The sequence below is a fragment of the Stomoxys calcitrans genome, chromosome 4, assembly GCF_963082655.1.
Source record: "Stomoxys calcitrans chromosome 4, idStoCalc2.1, whole genome shotgun sequence".
Classification (NCBI taxonomy): Eukaryota; Metazoa; Arthropoda; class Insecta; order Diptera; family Muscidae; genus Stomoxys; species Stomoxys calcitrans.
This window is the reverse complement of record NC_081555.1, coordinates 73689890-73705208: the sequence shown is the minus strand read 5'-3', so window position 1 is coordinate 73705208 and position 15319 is coordinate 73689890. Positions and strand designations below refer to the sequence as shown.

General features: G+C 35.8%; 1 protein-coding gene across 6 annotated transcripts in view; it reads left to right on the top strand.

Annotated features, from left to right (window-relative positions):
* The window catches only part of LOC106086286 (uncharacterized), a 245847-nt gene extending 238577 nt beyond the window's left edge, over positions 1-7270 (top strand). For all 6 annotated transcript variants that reach the window (XM_059368154.1, XM_059368155.1, XM_059368156.1 and 3 more), the window contains 3 exons: positions 995-1744; positions 1811-1921; positions 5313-7270. In XM_059368154.1, the coding sequence (XP_059224137.1) occupies positions 995-1744; positions 1811-1921; positions 5313-6158 (1707 nt within the window). In that variant the 3' untranslated portion in view covers positions 6159-7270. The remainder of the gene's footprint in view (positions 1-994; positions 1745-1810; positions 1922-5312) is intronic.
* Positions 7271-15319: the final 8049 nt, after the last annotated feature.

Sequence of the window (15319 nt, the reverse complement as noted above, 5' to 3'; positions counted from 1 at the left end):
GCCTTTAGTTCACGTATGATAAGGTGGGAGTGCATGATAAAAATCCTTGTATAGTCTCTGAGCCCACCACTTATAACCACTTGGACTGTTGGACTCATTGTTGGGAATTAGAAATAAATATTATGAGAATATGGTGAGAAGGTATCGGTCTCTATATGTTAACCAACTATTTACTTTGCATGCACACCGTCGGACTACTGAACTTTGTTGAGAAGATGGCCATAGTTGAAGGTGGGAGTCTAAACACAACTGTTGAACTACCGGGATTATTATGCCTGAAATCGAACAGAAAAAAAAGAAACTGCTTTTCTATGGCGAAAAATCTTTTAATATATTAAAGGGCGATTTTTAAGATGAAATCTTTATTGGAATCGATAGTACGGTCCATATAATTTAATGTTTTGAGTTTATTTCATGCAAATGTCGGCCGTGACTGCGCCTCAAATGGTCCATCCGCTTAGTCCAATTTTGGTATACTTTTTCCAACATTTCGGCAATTATCTCACGGATAAATGCTTCAATGTTGTCTTCCAATGCGTCAATCGAAGCGGGCTTGTCTGTATAGACATGCTCTTTAACATAGCCCCATAAAAAATTGTCTATAGGCGTTAAATCGCACGATCTTAGCCATTGTTACGCGTGCTGTATGGCATGTGGCACCATCTTGTTAAAATCACATTTCATCACAAAAACTTGAATTGTATATTATTTAATGAAATGAGAGAAATCCCCCTTTAACGGGATGTTTGGGAAAAAATTAACAATTTTTGCATTCTAGAGATAATTCATGTGTATAAGGAATTCTATTATCTATCTCAATTCATGTTAGCTGTTTAGAGAATAAAGAAATTTTTTTAATAAATATACTGTCCTTAGCTAAAAGTTGCAGTTTTTACAAAAACGAATAACAAACTAGTAAACTTAATATATGCATGTATGTATGGTGGCTATAAGAAAACTTTAACTCTCTCTTCTCTCTCTCTCACAATTCTAGGTTGAAAGTAATGTCGATAAGGCCTCTCGTGTTCTTGCTGAATGGCGTGCCAGCGAAGCTAAGGGCAAAAAGTCATCACACACTGCTGCTCGTGAAAATGAGAAGCTTCAAGATGCCATGCTGGATGTTAGAATACAAAAATCACCCTCCATAGCCCTACTGCAGCAAAGCGTCAATAAGCAAGCCGCCGAAAAGGAGATCAAATTGGCCGAAAAAGATTGTGCAAAACTTGACAATAAACGCAAAAAAGCCGAGGAGGCAGTCAAAAAAGCCGACGTCGAGTACTACACCCTATGTGTGAGAGCCGAGCGGGCCCGTGTCGATTGGGAAATGGCCGTTTTGAGGGGTTCATCTCTTCTACAGAATATCGAAAATCAACGTTTGATAAATATGAAAAATTTCGTCTCGAACTATGCAAGTCTCACGGCCAATATGAATCCCATAATGGAGAGTTTGGTTCAACGTCTACAGCCGCAGGTGGAAAATTGCAATGTCGTCAAGGATATGCAGATTGTGAAAAATATACGCCGCAATGCCGAAGGACCCAGTGAACAATTACTGCCCGATTTCTATTGTGAACACACCACATTGGCCATGAATCGTGAAAGACGTAAACATGCCTTGATCAAACTCTTGCAATTGGTCAAAACAGATTTGGAGAGGGAGAGACGTTCTCGCAATGGCTTAAAGGGTCTCTCGCAATCTTTGAACAGTCAAGAGCATCAGAATATCACAGACAAATTGTATCATGTAAGTTTTGAATGGAGTTTTGAACTTTTGAGATTGGTTAAAATACTTTGTGTTTTGGGGTTTTAGATACGTTCAATGCTTACATATTTGGAAGGAGCCCGCTTTAAGCTACATTCAGCTTTATTGGAATTGGATCATAAACCTAGATCTTCACATCCTTTAGCTCAACATATACAGGTAAGTTTAGGCATTGGAAAATATCAGGAAAGGATGTTTCCTATTTTTGATCAAACTTAAAACATTGACAACAATTTATGGAAGGTCTGTAGAAAGGCGAGCAAATGACGTTCCCCCACAGAATCCATAGCTCCGCACCCAGAATCTCCGATAATTTATATATTTTTTTAAATGAATATACCCATACCTATACGAGGGCTGCTATATAAGTTTCTGACCTACACAATACTAAGTGTTGCCAGGTCCAATCTGACAAAAAAGTGGGATTGCCTCGGGAACATTTTCGTGTGACCAATTTTCACAATTTTTTCCAATCAATGCTACTACGAGAAGCATAGCTGCGAGTTACTGGACGCGTCCACAGGTTTCGGATAGTGGAGTGCTCCGTACGGAATAGCTGTAACGACAGTCGTGGACAATCAGCGGTATCGAGCGGATTCTCAGTGAGAGGACTGGAGGCACCGGCTCTTGCACAAATACTGAGTGCCTATGATGCTCGATATGACAAGACGTATTATTGGCCCCTTTAAATAACCAATGGCCACCTTGTTCCCGTGGCGATGGGCCCTTTGGGCCGGAAAAAGCTTGCTCATCTACAGGAGCTTGACGAGGATCGCCACCTCCACATGATAATATGGCTACAACATCAACCAATTTTCACAACTTTCGACGTGGAGTATCATGAAAAGAGTGCGTTGATGGACTTTAATGTTTGTATGGCGATTAAACATCATCCTAAAGCACTGTGCAAAACTGGTTTAATGAACTCAGTCATGGTCTACGCTCGCGTAAAGTCGAATTCCGCGAAAGTCGTGCAAAAACGCTTGATGTGCCAGAAAACATTGATGCCGTGCGTGAACTTATAATGCTAGATCATCATGTGATATACCATGAGCAAGAGGCATCCACTAGCATACATTCGATATTACACGAACACTTTGCCGTAAAATAGGTCTGTTCTCGTTGGATTCCGCTCAGAAAAAGGCTAGTGCCGATTAATGCGAAGAAATTTTAGAAAAAAATACGATTGTGGTGTTTCAAAATACTTTTAAAAGATTTTGACGATAAAAATGTCGATTTTCATATTAATTAGTTTTATTCGACCTTTTATTGGTAACTTTTTGATGAATAATTAAGCTCGAGGTCAATGTCGTTTGTTTTGTATTTATTTATTTTAACAATATTTCTCTTTCCTTCGGTTGGCATCATCATGTCAGACACCAAGCAATAAAGGATATAAATTAATTAAACACAAATTCACACATATTTCACATAAACAAAAGCTTACAGAGTTACAATAATCAAACGTCTTACAAACACAGCATTTTATTTTAAACTAACAAGTCATTTTTCTCTTATTTGTAATATGCCTATAGCTGGAGGCACAGTTCTCTACATCAATCTTAAAGTTTATTCTCTTTTCTTGCGGTACATTTATGATGTGAAGCATTTCTAATGTGAAACGCTTTTTATAGATGTCCTCTCTGTGTAATATCTCTGAATTATATCTGCCCATAAAATCTGCGTTCACCTGACAAACTTTAATGATTGGTTAAAGAACACAAAATAAAATTATAAATCAAATCAACTCTTTTACATATATTTTTTTTCATATTCCTAATATTAAAAAACAAAAACAAAATTCTAAGTTTGGTTAAGCACATTCACTCCAGAGCGATTTAAATATGATAACAATTCAATATAAGCACCACAAAGTCTGCGTTCAGTAATTAAAAATAAACAAAAAACATATAAACAGATTCCTAATATTTGGTAGGATAGCCACGTTGTTTTAAGACTGCACTTAGTCTATTTGGCATGAAGTTTACCAACTTCTCTGTTTCCTCAGATGTTATTTTCGCCCATTATGCCTGCATGACACTTCGTAACATCTTCGTAATATTTTTCTGGCAGTTTCGGCAAAGATGCTTTTTTTAAACATTGTTTTAATATTTTCAACAACTTTGGTTGATGTTATACGAGGGTTGTTGCTTGCCATATTAATCACTTTGCGCTTTTCTCTAACGGAGAATTTTTTTGGACGCCCAGGCCAAGGCTTTGAAGTAGTAATGCCGGATTCTTTGTAATTATTAATTACGCGCTGGACAGAAGAATACGTTCTTCCAACTGTTCCACCAATATTTCTTAAGCTTTGTCCTTCTTTCCACAATTTAATAATTATTTTTCTTTTTGATATGCATATTTCATTTCCTTTAGTTTCCATGTTTCCAAATTTATTGATTTTTTAAAAAAATACGTGTAACTATCACTTGTTATGATAATGAACTGAAACTGATCAAAAATAAGAACAAGCATCATAAAAAGTAACGGTACTTTCGAAGTAAACAAAGTGAACGCAGACTTTTTGGTTGTCATAATTTCTTCTTATGAGACAGAAGTACCGTTAGAACAAAAAAGCAAAAGCAAACTTGTAGTTTTGGTTTTGTTTTCTAATTTAAGATATATAAAGAAACAACATACATATACAATAAATCTTAACTTTATTTATTTTTTTATGTTGTTTTTTATCACTTTTTTCGAAAACGCATCGGATAAAATTGCTCGATGTATTATTTATCACATTCTTGGGATGGCACGAATAGAAATTTATTAAACGTTCCGAGGCAGTTGGTTTGTGGCACCAGTCCGTTTTAATTACAGTCCCTTTTCTGACGACGTAGGTATCTTAATATGGAAGGCATCCATCGTTCGCTTTTTCTACCGTGAACTTAATCTGTTTGTGGAAGCTATAAAGTGATTGTAATGTACTCTCATTGCACAAGTCCAGCCTTTCGATACATTGGTCAAGTAATTCTTCCATTACTATATCCTATATCTATTTTCATGATTAGGCTTAGCCGTCGTATCTAATCAAAGAGTACAAGAAATATATTCCACTGTGATATTTCGATTAGTTTTGAAATAAACAGTACTGTAGCAAAAATCGTAAGCAATTGCGACTGTTATTAATTGCATTCGAGTACTCATAACGAGCGAGCAAGTTCTTAGAGTTTTCCATTAGGAAGCTGTCAAGCTTCCAATCTCATGACCAATTTTCGAACCTTAGCATTTGAAGTGGAGTTTCGAGAAAATTGTTTGAAAATGAATTTTGGACTAAGAGTTATCGTTTTTGTCTTAATAATGTCTAACTGCTGTCCTAATAACAACTCATGGTGCTCGAATTCAGTTTGTAATAACTGGAAATATTGGTGTAAGAAAGACCTTATAAAGACCATATTTAGTTTAGTCCGTCGGTTGTATATATATAAAAATTCCAGTTTCTGTTTTATTTAAAAAGTTTAAATTTTATTTAAAAACTCCAACACACACACATATTTACTTAAAACTCCCATTTTTTTATTAACACCTATTTCTGCCTCTCTTTCTGCAGATTACCCGTGATCGCACTGGTCTACAGCAAAGCATACTAAAGGTTCCCTTGTGGCTTAAGAACAACGATAAACTTAACAATTCCCAGGGTAGCGATGAAACTGGCAATGAATACGACACCATATCACAGAGCAACACTACAACTTCGACAACGAATATCAGCTGTATGGATGGTATTGTTAGCAGTCACGGGAATGGCTCGACGGATGGCAGCAGTTATGGCATGAAAAATTTCAATCGCAGCAAAAGCAATATCGAAACCTTCTCCAATAAAAGGAAGATCAGTGTAAACTCTACGGCTGCAGCACCCAACGCTGTAAATGGAAAGACTAAAACGTTGTCGGGAACAACTGCAAATCTTTACGATGACACTTGCAGCGATGATCGCGGTCAGGCTGATGGTGGTTCAAATCAACAAGACTCCGACTTTGATGAGTTCAGCTCCCAGGATGAGGATGAAGAGGCACAACTGACATCGTCAACTACTGTGGGCGTAGGTGGACGCAAGGAGCACAAAGCCAACATTGAAAAATCTCTATCGGCAGAAAATTATTATCAAAACTCGACGGAGCTTAAGAAGCAGGAGCAACAACAATACACACCAAATGGCCTGGCGGAGAATACTGGACAGGGCGGCCTTAATACTTCCAATGAATCTTCAACCCACGTAATTTTAGGTAGATGTAAGGCTCTGTATAATTACACACCCAAATTGTATGATGAACTCGAATTGATTCCTGGCGATATCATAGAAGTTCATGCCAAACAAGATGATGGCTGGTGGTTGGGAGCGTTACGCAACCAGGTGGGCATATTTCCGGCCACCTATGTGGAGGAAATCGCTTGAAGAGTAAAGAAGGCAAACTTTTATTTAAGTTATTGTTCAAATTATCAGAATTAGGAGGTTGAATGGAAAAATCTTTAAAAGATTTCTTCGAGCCATGGAACCTTTATCCCTCCAAATGACTGCCAATCACTCTTGTGTGTGTGTGTGTGTACTAACGCTGAAGTAGTGCCTTTTGTTGTTTTCTCTAGGAAAACCTTATCTCATAAAGGATTATATTCTTCATATCTCACAATCATTTCACTTGCAGTGTTTTTGGAGAGGGGAATTTTTTTTTTTTTTTTTTGTTTAAACAAATCATATCGAATGTAACTTGTATGATAAATAGAAAGCAGAGAAGTAGAAAAACTCTTCATCACATTTTCTTACAGTAGTTTCATTTAGTAAAAGAAACGAATTAAATTCGTCATAAATTTTTTTAAATGCTGAAATCTTCAGGACTAACCCAAGTTAAAAAAAGCACCGCTCACATGTAACGCTCCACACAATTTCAAATTCTTGATAACGCGTACATCACATGTTTTGTTATTGTTATTGATAATATTATTTTACTTTTTTTTAATGATAAGCTTACACTTTTATTTAAATATAACATTGCGAACAGTTTATCCTTCGTATGTCTTAGTCTTTATATTTAAGTTTTCATTTAGTTTTGTTTTCGTTAAAATTAAAATTTATTATTTATATGTCCTATTTTGTTTATTCATTAATCATTGTATGATGTTCTCGAAAAATGTTGTAAAATGTAACAAAACAAAAAATTTAAGCAACTCATTTTATATGATTGAATCCTCCTCCTCTCCTCAGCATAATTTTGTTATCGATTCACAAGGTTTCGATTTGCTATAAAGTGCGATTGATTATTCATGTCATTTACTCACCCATTGCTTATTCATTATAAACGCAATAAAATTATCCACTTATATTTATAAAAATATAGATTATACGAAATTTTAATTTAAAGTAAAAAAAAGAACAAAACAATAAAAACATATTCATACATACATCCCTTGTTTAAGAAATCGAACCCAGTTGACAAGAGTTGGTCTTCTTTCTTTAGAGCATAGGTACATATCTCTTGTAAATATTTCAAATAAAATTGATTAAATTTAAAATTTTCTTGGCAAAAGTATTTTTATTATGGTATCCATCAACAAAGGATGGCAAGTAGATTTACCAATTTTAGTGATGTTTTATTTAGCCAATAAGCGGATGTTCTAGATTAGTTGATAGGGAGAAAACGTTTTATTTATCCATAAGCTAGCGAATCCGTTAGACTGATAAATAAAACAACCCATTTGTCACAACATTGAAATGCTCCTCTTCATCCCTTTGAGGTGTATGCATACATGGTAAGTAAATTAAATGTTATTATAATAAGTGCTGCCGCCTCTGGGTACAACACACTACAACAACCATATTTGGGGATGTTCGGATATGAACGAAAGGGTGAACTGCTTATCAAATATATTTTATGTTCCAATCTGACGATTTGTAATTAAGAAAATAAACCGATCTTTATTACCAAGAACAGGTAATAAATCCCATGGTAGCCGGTTGTACGCACCTGATTGAGATTCCATCTTCATCGGCAAGGGCTGCGGCCTCAGTGTGCGTGTTTGTCCTTCTTTCGTCATTGGAGAGGCATATCCCGTAGTGCCTTCTCCGCACTCTTCTGGTCCGTGCCGGCATTGAAAAGAACCCCGGACCCTGGTTCTGTTGGTTTGCAGAACCGCCTCCATCAACGGTCAGTGTTGGTGAGGTGTAACCTGACATGGAGTGGATACACTGAATATGTTGCAAGGTCCTGTGCGAACATAGACAGCAGTAGGTCACAAGCGTCGTCGTCTTTTGCGTCCTCGTCGTCGGATTATGAGTCTCCCCCTAGCTATAGTATTGGTCATCATTGTTTGGTGTTGTTGCGACGCCTTTCCCAAACCATCGTACTTCCTGTAAGGTGGAAATATCTGCCTTGAACGTTTGTAATAATGAAGTCATTCTCTGTAAAGACTTTAGACATTCCATGTGCAGATCAGCAGACCATGGCCCGTTTTTCCTATCATTTTGTTTCTCTGAGCGGGTTAATGGCCCAGCGCCAGTAACAAATCCAAAAACAAATCCTGTCCGTTTACACTGTGTTTTTGACATACACAAGCGTATACATGAATGTGCATATCACACACATCCATACACAATTCTTGAAAACAGTTGCATATTTTGGTACTTGTATCGATTATTCAGCCATGAAATCGAGATTTAAAATAAATCCTGCATAAATGGGATTTAGCATTTAAATCTCGAAAAGGCCATAAATCCGGATTTAATGGCCAATGTAATCGTACTTTAAGCGAAATTTTCGGTTTCGATATGGGTATCGAAAAGTTTGCTAAGGGTTGGTATTCTAAAGTCGTGGAATTTTTATTTGTTTCGCGAGCGGAATTTGGCAGTTATTAAGTATCGGACTAAATTATAAAGGGAGGTTCGTTGCCATCTTGAAGTCTACACAGCTATTTTCCGGTGGAGACTTACATGTCTTGGCTCCAACGACATTAAGGGAAAATGGATATTGAAAAACCCTACCTCGCATTGACTGGGAATTAACATATTTGCGCCTAAAGTTATGCTATGAAATATAAAGATGTCTATATACAAGTTTGAAGTTTATATTTATTGAGTCTTTTTTTTTAAAACATTGAAGTAGAATTAGAAACATAATAAAGAAAACTTATGACTATAATGTATTATCGCAATAACATATTAGGTAGTTTCAGCACCTGGCTTTAGCATAAAAGGTAAAATGTAATATGGATACATGAAATTAGAATTATTGACGTCCTTGCTCCCGAGACTACTACATTAAATAGAAAAATCTTAATCTAGGGTTTGAACTTAAAGCTACAAATAATAAAATAAGCAAAAAATAATAACAATTATAACTAAAACAAAAAAAAAAAAAAACAAGGAGAAGTAGGTTAAGATGTAGCTACCCACGGTGAGTGCCGGCTAGTGCCTTTTCGTAAAAAGCGATAGTACCCGATTCAGGTTCATTTATATATCCCAAGGGAGATAAATACTGAGCATTATACCAACCAATGTTCGCTTGACTATTCATAGCGTCAATCATATGAGAATTCTCATGAAGCCCTAATCTTAAATTGAATTTCTCCAAATGATCACACACATAGGAAGAAAGCCGCTTCAACTTGGAATTCAAATAAATGAAATTATTTGAATATCTTCTGTTAATGCGCTTAAAATTCTTCCCAATGCAAAGTCTCAAAATTTTCCGCTCAAAAATCTCAAGTTCTTTCATAACAATGGGGGATATACTGAACCAAACTGGAAAACCATATAAGATAACAGGCCTAATACAAGTCTTGTACAATAAAAGTTTCGTATTTACAGGCAAAGATTTGTATCCAAGAATTTTTTGAAACAATGCGAATATTCCCTGGGCCTTATTACGGACCTTCCGCGCATGTACGTTGAATTTAAAAAGTTTGTTAAACTCTACACCCAAATATTTAACTTTCTCTTTAAATGGAATTTCAATGCCATTTAAAAATAGCTTCAAGGATTTACTCTCAGGTACAACAAAGCGCTTGCATTTTCCCGATGCATTTCTTATGCAAATGGCTTCGCATTTTGAAGTATTTATCTTTATACCCCATTTATCATAAAAATTTTTAACCTCATGGAGGTATTGCGAGACTTGGACCAAAGCACATTGTGAGAGTATAAAAGGGAATCATCCGCATACAAAATACCCAAGGAATGTTCGGAGTTGTGGGGAAAATCACTCATAAAAATGTTATATAAATGTGGAGCTAAAACCGATCCTTGCGGGACACCACAATTAACATTTGAAAATTCCGACAACTGATTTTTGAAGAGTACGCCAAATTGTCTATTCGTAAAAAAGCTTTTGAAAAGCTTTATAATCGGAGGACTAAACCCTATCCTTATCATTTTAGTTAATATACCATAGTGGGAAGCATGATCAAAAGCCTTTTCAACGTCAAGAAAAACTGCAACAGTACATTTCTTTGCTCTTAAATTCAATACAATATCATTTGTGAACTTTGTCATAGCATCAACTGTGGAATGCCCTTTTTGGAAACCAAATTGTGAGTTTGGAATATATGGTAAAGTGATTCTTTTATCCATTTTAGTACGGACAATCATTTCAAAAAGTTTACCCAGATTTGACAATAAAGATATAGGTCGCAAGTTAGAAATCTCATTACTATTGGCTTTTTTCTTAATTGGAATTATCTTTGAGGTTTTCCATGAATCTGGAAAATATCCGTTGGAGATACAGTTATTAAATATGATAACTAAATATTCAAATGCTTTAGTTGAAAGTTTTCGAATAATAAAATTAGAAATAGTATCAATGCCAGACGATTTCTTATTCTTTAAATATGAGGAAATATCAAGAATTTCACCCAAAGTTGTAAGATTTTCCAACCTGTCTTGATTTTTTGCATCTGAATCAATTGAAAATGAATAGCAGTGTTGAGGAACATTTGCAATGAAGTCATTCACAAAATCTTCCCTTACAGACGAAAAATGAACAGAGTTATTATAAATATTAGAAAAATACGATTTCAAATGGGAAAGGCATTCCGACTCATTTGTTATTATCGCACCATCAATTGATAATTTATCCAAAGGTAGAGATTTTCGATGCCCAATAATCTTGAAAACGTCCCGATGTGCTCTTGGCCCCGGCTTAATTCCTCTAAGTTTATCTCTAAAAATAGAAATCTGCTCTAGTTCAACCTGCCTCTTAATAATAACACTCAATAATTGGATTTGCTTGGATAAAATGCGATACTCTGGACTGAATCTGTTACTGGACACGCCTCTTAAGTTCTTTTTGCCAATTATATTTAATTCTATATAAATTCTTAATTCTATCAGATATCAAGAATTTTCTGTTACCCAATTCAATTTTCTTAGAATGAAGTTCTGAGACAGAACTCACAACAGAAGCAAACTCTTCAATGTACTGATCAATTTCATTGTTACTCAAATTTCTATTTGAAGGGGGATAATTACTTAAAATACCCTGAGTTATATCGTGCTTGAAATCATCCCAATTTGTGCTTTCGTAGCTTGTAAATGTAGGAGGAGGCTGCAAAACAATTTCGAAGCTAGGAAGAATGACGTTAAGTTTGAGAGGGTAGTGATCTGAAAAACTGGGTAAACATGAGGTCGAACAAATAGGATTTGGCAGGTCAGATGTGTTAGAACAAAAGAGAAAATGATCCAAGTAAGATGAACCATTTGGAAACGTTGGACAGGATGAAGATATTCTGGTAAAAAAGTGGGGATTTACTTGAAGGAAGTCATAAAAACAGTTTCCATTTGAATTATTCATAGAATCACCCCATGAAATATGTCTAGCATTGAAATCACCACCTATAAATGTGAAATCAAATCCCCCAGAATAATTACCTAAAGAAGACAGAGAACTTAAAATTTGCGATTGGCTTGAATTGCCAGGAATATAAACTGAGCCTAACAAAATTTTCCTAAGAACGCCATTAATAGAAACATCAATAGAAATAAATAAATTAGGGAAGAGAAACCCTAAGATGACTTCTTTTCTGAATTTAAATTGTTTCTTAAGTAGTATGGCCACACCTTGTGCGCTGTTATCCCTTAGAAAGTGACAGCCTTCAAAACTAATATTACCTCCAGCTCTCAAATGAGTTTCCTGAAGGAAAGCAATGTCAATATCAAACTTTTTCATTAAACTGTGTAATTCAAATCTACGGCCATATTCAATGAGTGACCTGACATTAAATGTAATAAGATCGTGTAAGAGGCCTATACATCGCTGTATCGCCTCTTCCTTTGAAATGGTTTGAAACTCCCTTATAAAATTGGCAATTTTGTCTTCCAGCGAAATCACTTTAGGAGGGCAAAGTTCTTTAGCAATTTTCAAAAATTCTTCAATGATTTTCGGTTTCGTTAAAGGTTGAGTGTAACTAGAAGAACCGTTACGGGACGCATCGGAATAAGATACATTCGGTTGAGTAAAAGAGTTTAAAGCACTAAAAACATTGTTTTTTGCCTTCTCTTTTCTCTCTAGGGCAACTGATCTAGCTCTCTTCTTAAGCTCAACATATTTTTTATACTCAGGGCAACCTCTAAAACTCGAGGGATGGCCGCTATTTCCACAATTGATGCAAAATGGTAAATTTCCATCGCCCTGCACAAATTTACCCTCACCTTGTGCATGGTTTTGACCGCACTTTACGCACGCAAAATCCCTGTTGCAATTTTGGGACATATGCCCCCATTGTTGGCATCTCCAGCATTGAACATCCCTCATATTTTTCTTCGGTAATTCCCAAGACACCCTTTGATGCAAAATATATCTTTGCGCCTTCAACTCAGATACGGATTTACCAGGATGCAGTGTTAGCAAAAAAAGACCTGTGTCAATATTGTTTTTCTTGGAGTATGAAGTGGAAAATTTAGAGACACTATGCACTGTATCAGGGACTAACATATCTATTTCCGACTTAATATCCTCTATTGCTGTGTCAAACAAAAGGCCACGCAAAACAATGGTTTGTCGTTTTAACTCCCTTGGTGTATAAGAGTATGAATCTAATTTCTTTTCACGTAGAAGGCACATTAGCTCAGTGTGTATTTTTGGGTCTTGCAAATAAAGTTTACTCTTGTGTCTGCTCTTGTTGACAATCTTAAATACAATTTGCCTAGCCTTTAAGTCTTTAATTAAATTATTCATATCAACACCAAAAAGAAAAATAGGAGGGCAGAAAGACTTCCTGTTTCCAACAGATTTTTCTACAACTAAAGCCTTTTGTGCTGGAATTTTCTTATGATAAGTGTTGTTAGTTTTAATATCTAAATCTCCTAATATTGCAAATCTATTGGAAGAATCCTGCGATTGGCCAGATGCATTATTTGAAACGCTAAGAACAGAATTGCTTAAATCTATCTTACGCAAGTTAGTATCACCAGATATTTTCCGTTTCTTTTGCACCATTTGAAAACCTTCTTTGTCAGAGGGGGTAAACTCGTTGTGATCCATATTGCTCTCAATGTTGAATGGTAAAGGTCTTGATGTATTGACTTGTGTTGAGTTTGTTTTTGTCAATTTTTTAATGTCAATTGAAGGCAATTTTTCAACATTCATTACCAAATTAGCAGACATTCCTTTATTGCATTTAGAGGATGATGATGCAGACGTCGAAGGAGTAATGTCTTGATCCAAACATCCAGAATTTTGCGAGCCATATCCATGTCCATGTCCACTAAAGCAGGCTTCATGCAAAAGTTTTCCAATGGCTGACTTACAATTGCTTTTATGGCTGTTTTTATCAGGGGGTATATTCTCGGCAGGATCGCAAACGTCCATGCCTAGTTGGTCCAAATTCATTTCCAAAATTCAAAATCCACAAATTTAAATTTTTATTTCAAAGAAAATTCAATTTTTAGTTTTAATATTTTTTTATTTATTATTTGTGTCAAGGAAACACGTCTGCTCTGTTTGAATCATTGTTTGGTGTTGTTGCGACGCCTTTCCCAAACCATCGTACTTCCTGTAAGGTGGAAATATCTGCCTTGAACGTTTGTAATAATGAAGTCCTTCTCTGTAAAGACTTTAGACATTCCATGTGCAGATCAGCAGACCATGGCCCGTTTTTCCTATCATTTTGTTTCTCTGAGCGGGTTAATGGCCCAGCGCCAGTAACAAATCCAAAAACAAATCCTGTCCGTTTACACTGCGTTTTTGACATACACAAGCGTATACATGAATGTGCATATCACACACATCCATACACAATTCTTGAAAACAGTTGCATATTTTGGTACTTGTATCGATTATTCAGCCATGAAATCGAGATTTAAAATAAATCCTGCATAAATGGGATTTAGCATTTAAATCTCGAAAAGGCCATAAATCCGGATTTAATGGCCAATGTAATCGTACTTTAAGCGAAATTTTCGGTTTCGATATGGGTATCGAAAAGTTTGCTAAGGGTTGGTATTCTAAAGTCGTGGAATTTTTATTTGTTTCGCGAGCGGAATTTGGCAGTTATTAAGTATCGGACTAAATTATAAAGGGAGGTTCGTTGCCATCTTGTAGTCTACACAGCTATTTTCCGGTGGAGACTTACATGTCTTGGCTCCAACGACATTAAGGGAAAATGGATATTGAAAAACCCTACCTCGCATTGACTGGGAATTAACATATTTGCGCCTAAAGTTATGCTATGAAATATAAAGATGTCTATATACAATAATAGACAAATTGAGAATTTATCTGAATTAAAAACTTGTCGCCGGTTGTATGCATAAGTTTCATTTTGCTATTTTCTGTTTTGAGTAACTCTCAATTGATCAACGCAATAAAGTCGTGGTAAAGATTGATGTGGGTGTGTAGAAAAAAATACTTAAGAAAAAACACCCAGTTGTAGGAACCAAGCCAATAATTATTAGAAACTAAAGACCTCACGGATTAAAACACATCTATGATTGATGAAATAGTAGCTTGCTCCATACATTCCATGTATCAGACAATATATACAACTTTCGGAGATACTCAATTTGAAAGGATATCAAAAAATGCAAACTTTCTCATAAACATTCCTTTGAGGAACAGAGGCAAACTTCTCACTATCAATGAGTGCAGTCCCATTAAACATTCCATTAAGGAACAGGGGCAAAAATCTCACATATCAATTAATGCTGTGGTGCGTTTCAAATTTAAGCTCAATGATAAAAGCCTCCTTTTTGTAGCTAAGTCTCAATGTGGTGCCGCAGTGCGACACTTTTTTGGGGAGAAGTTTTTACATGGGATAGTACGACACTAATGTTGCCAGCATTAGGACGCGATAACCACAGCAGAACATTTCTTGATGTTATCGCAAGGATTCGAGCGCAAGCGACAAAGGCAACCAAACTAACATTCGCACCACGGTGGCCTTCTTCAAGATTATCTCAAGAGATCAAGATCTCTACGTTCAAAGAAAAAAAAAAAGAAAATTGAAGCAAATATTAAAGCAAAAAAAAAAAATATATATCTCGAAAAATGCATTTTTCGATTTATGAGTCTCTTCAAGAACATGCCTAATACTGATTAGAGTCGGGCGAATTCGACCTACACCCAGCAATCC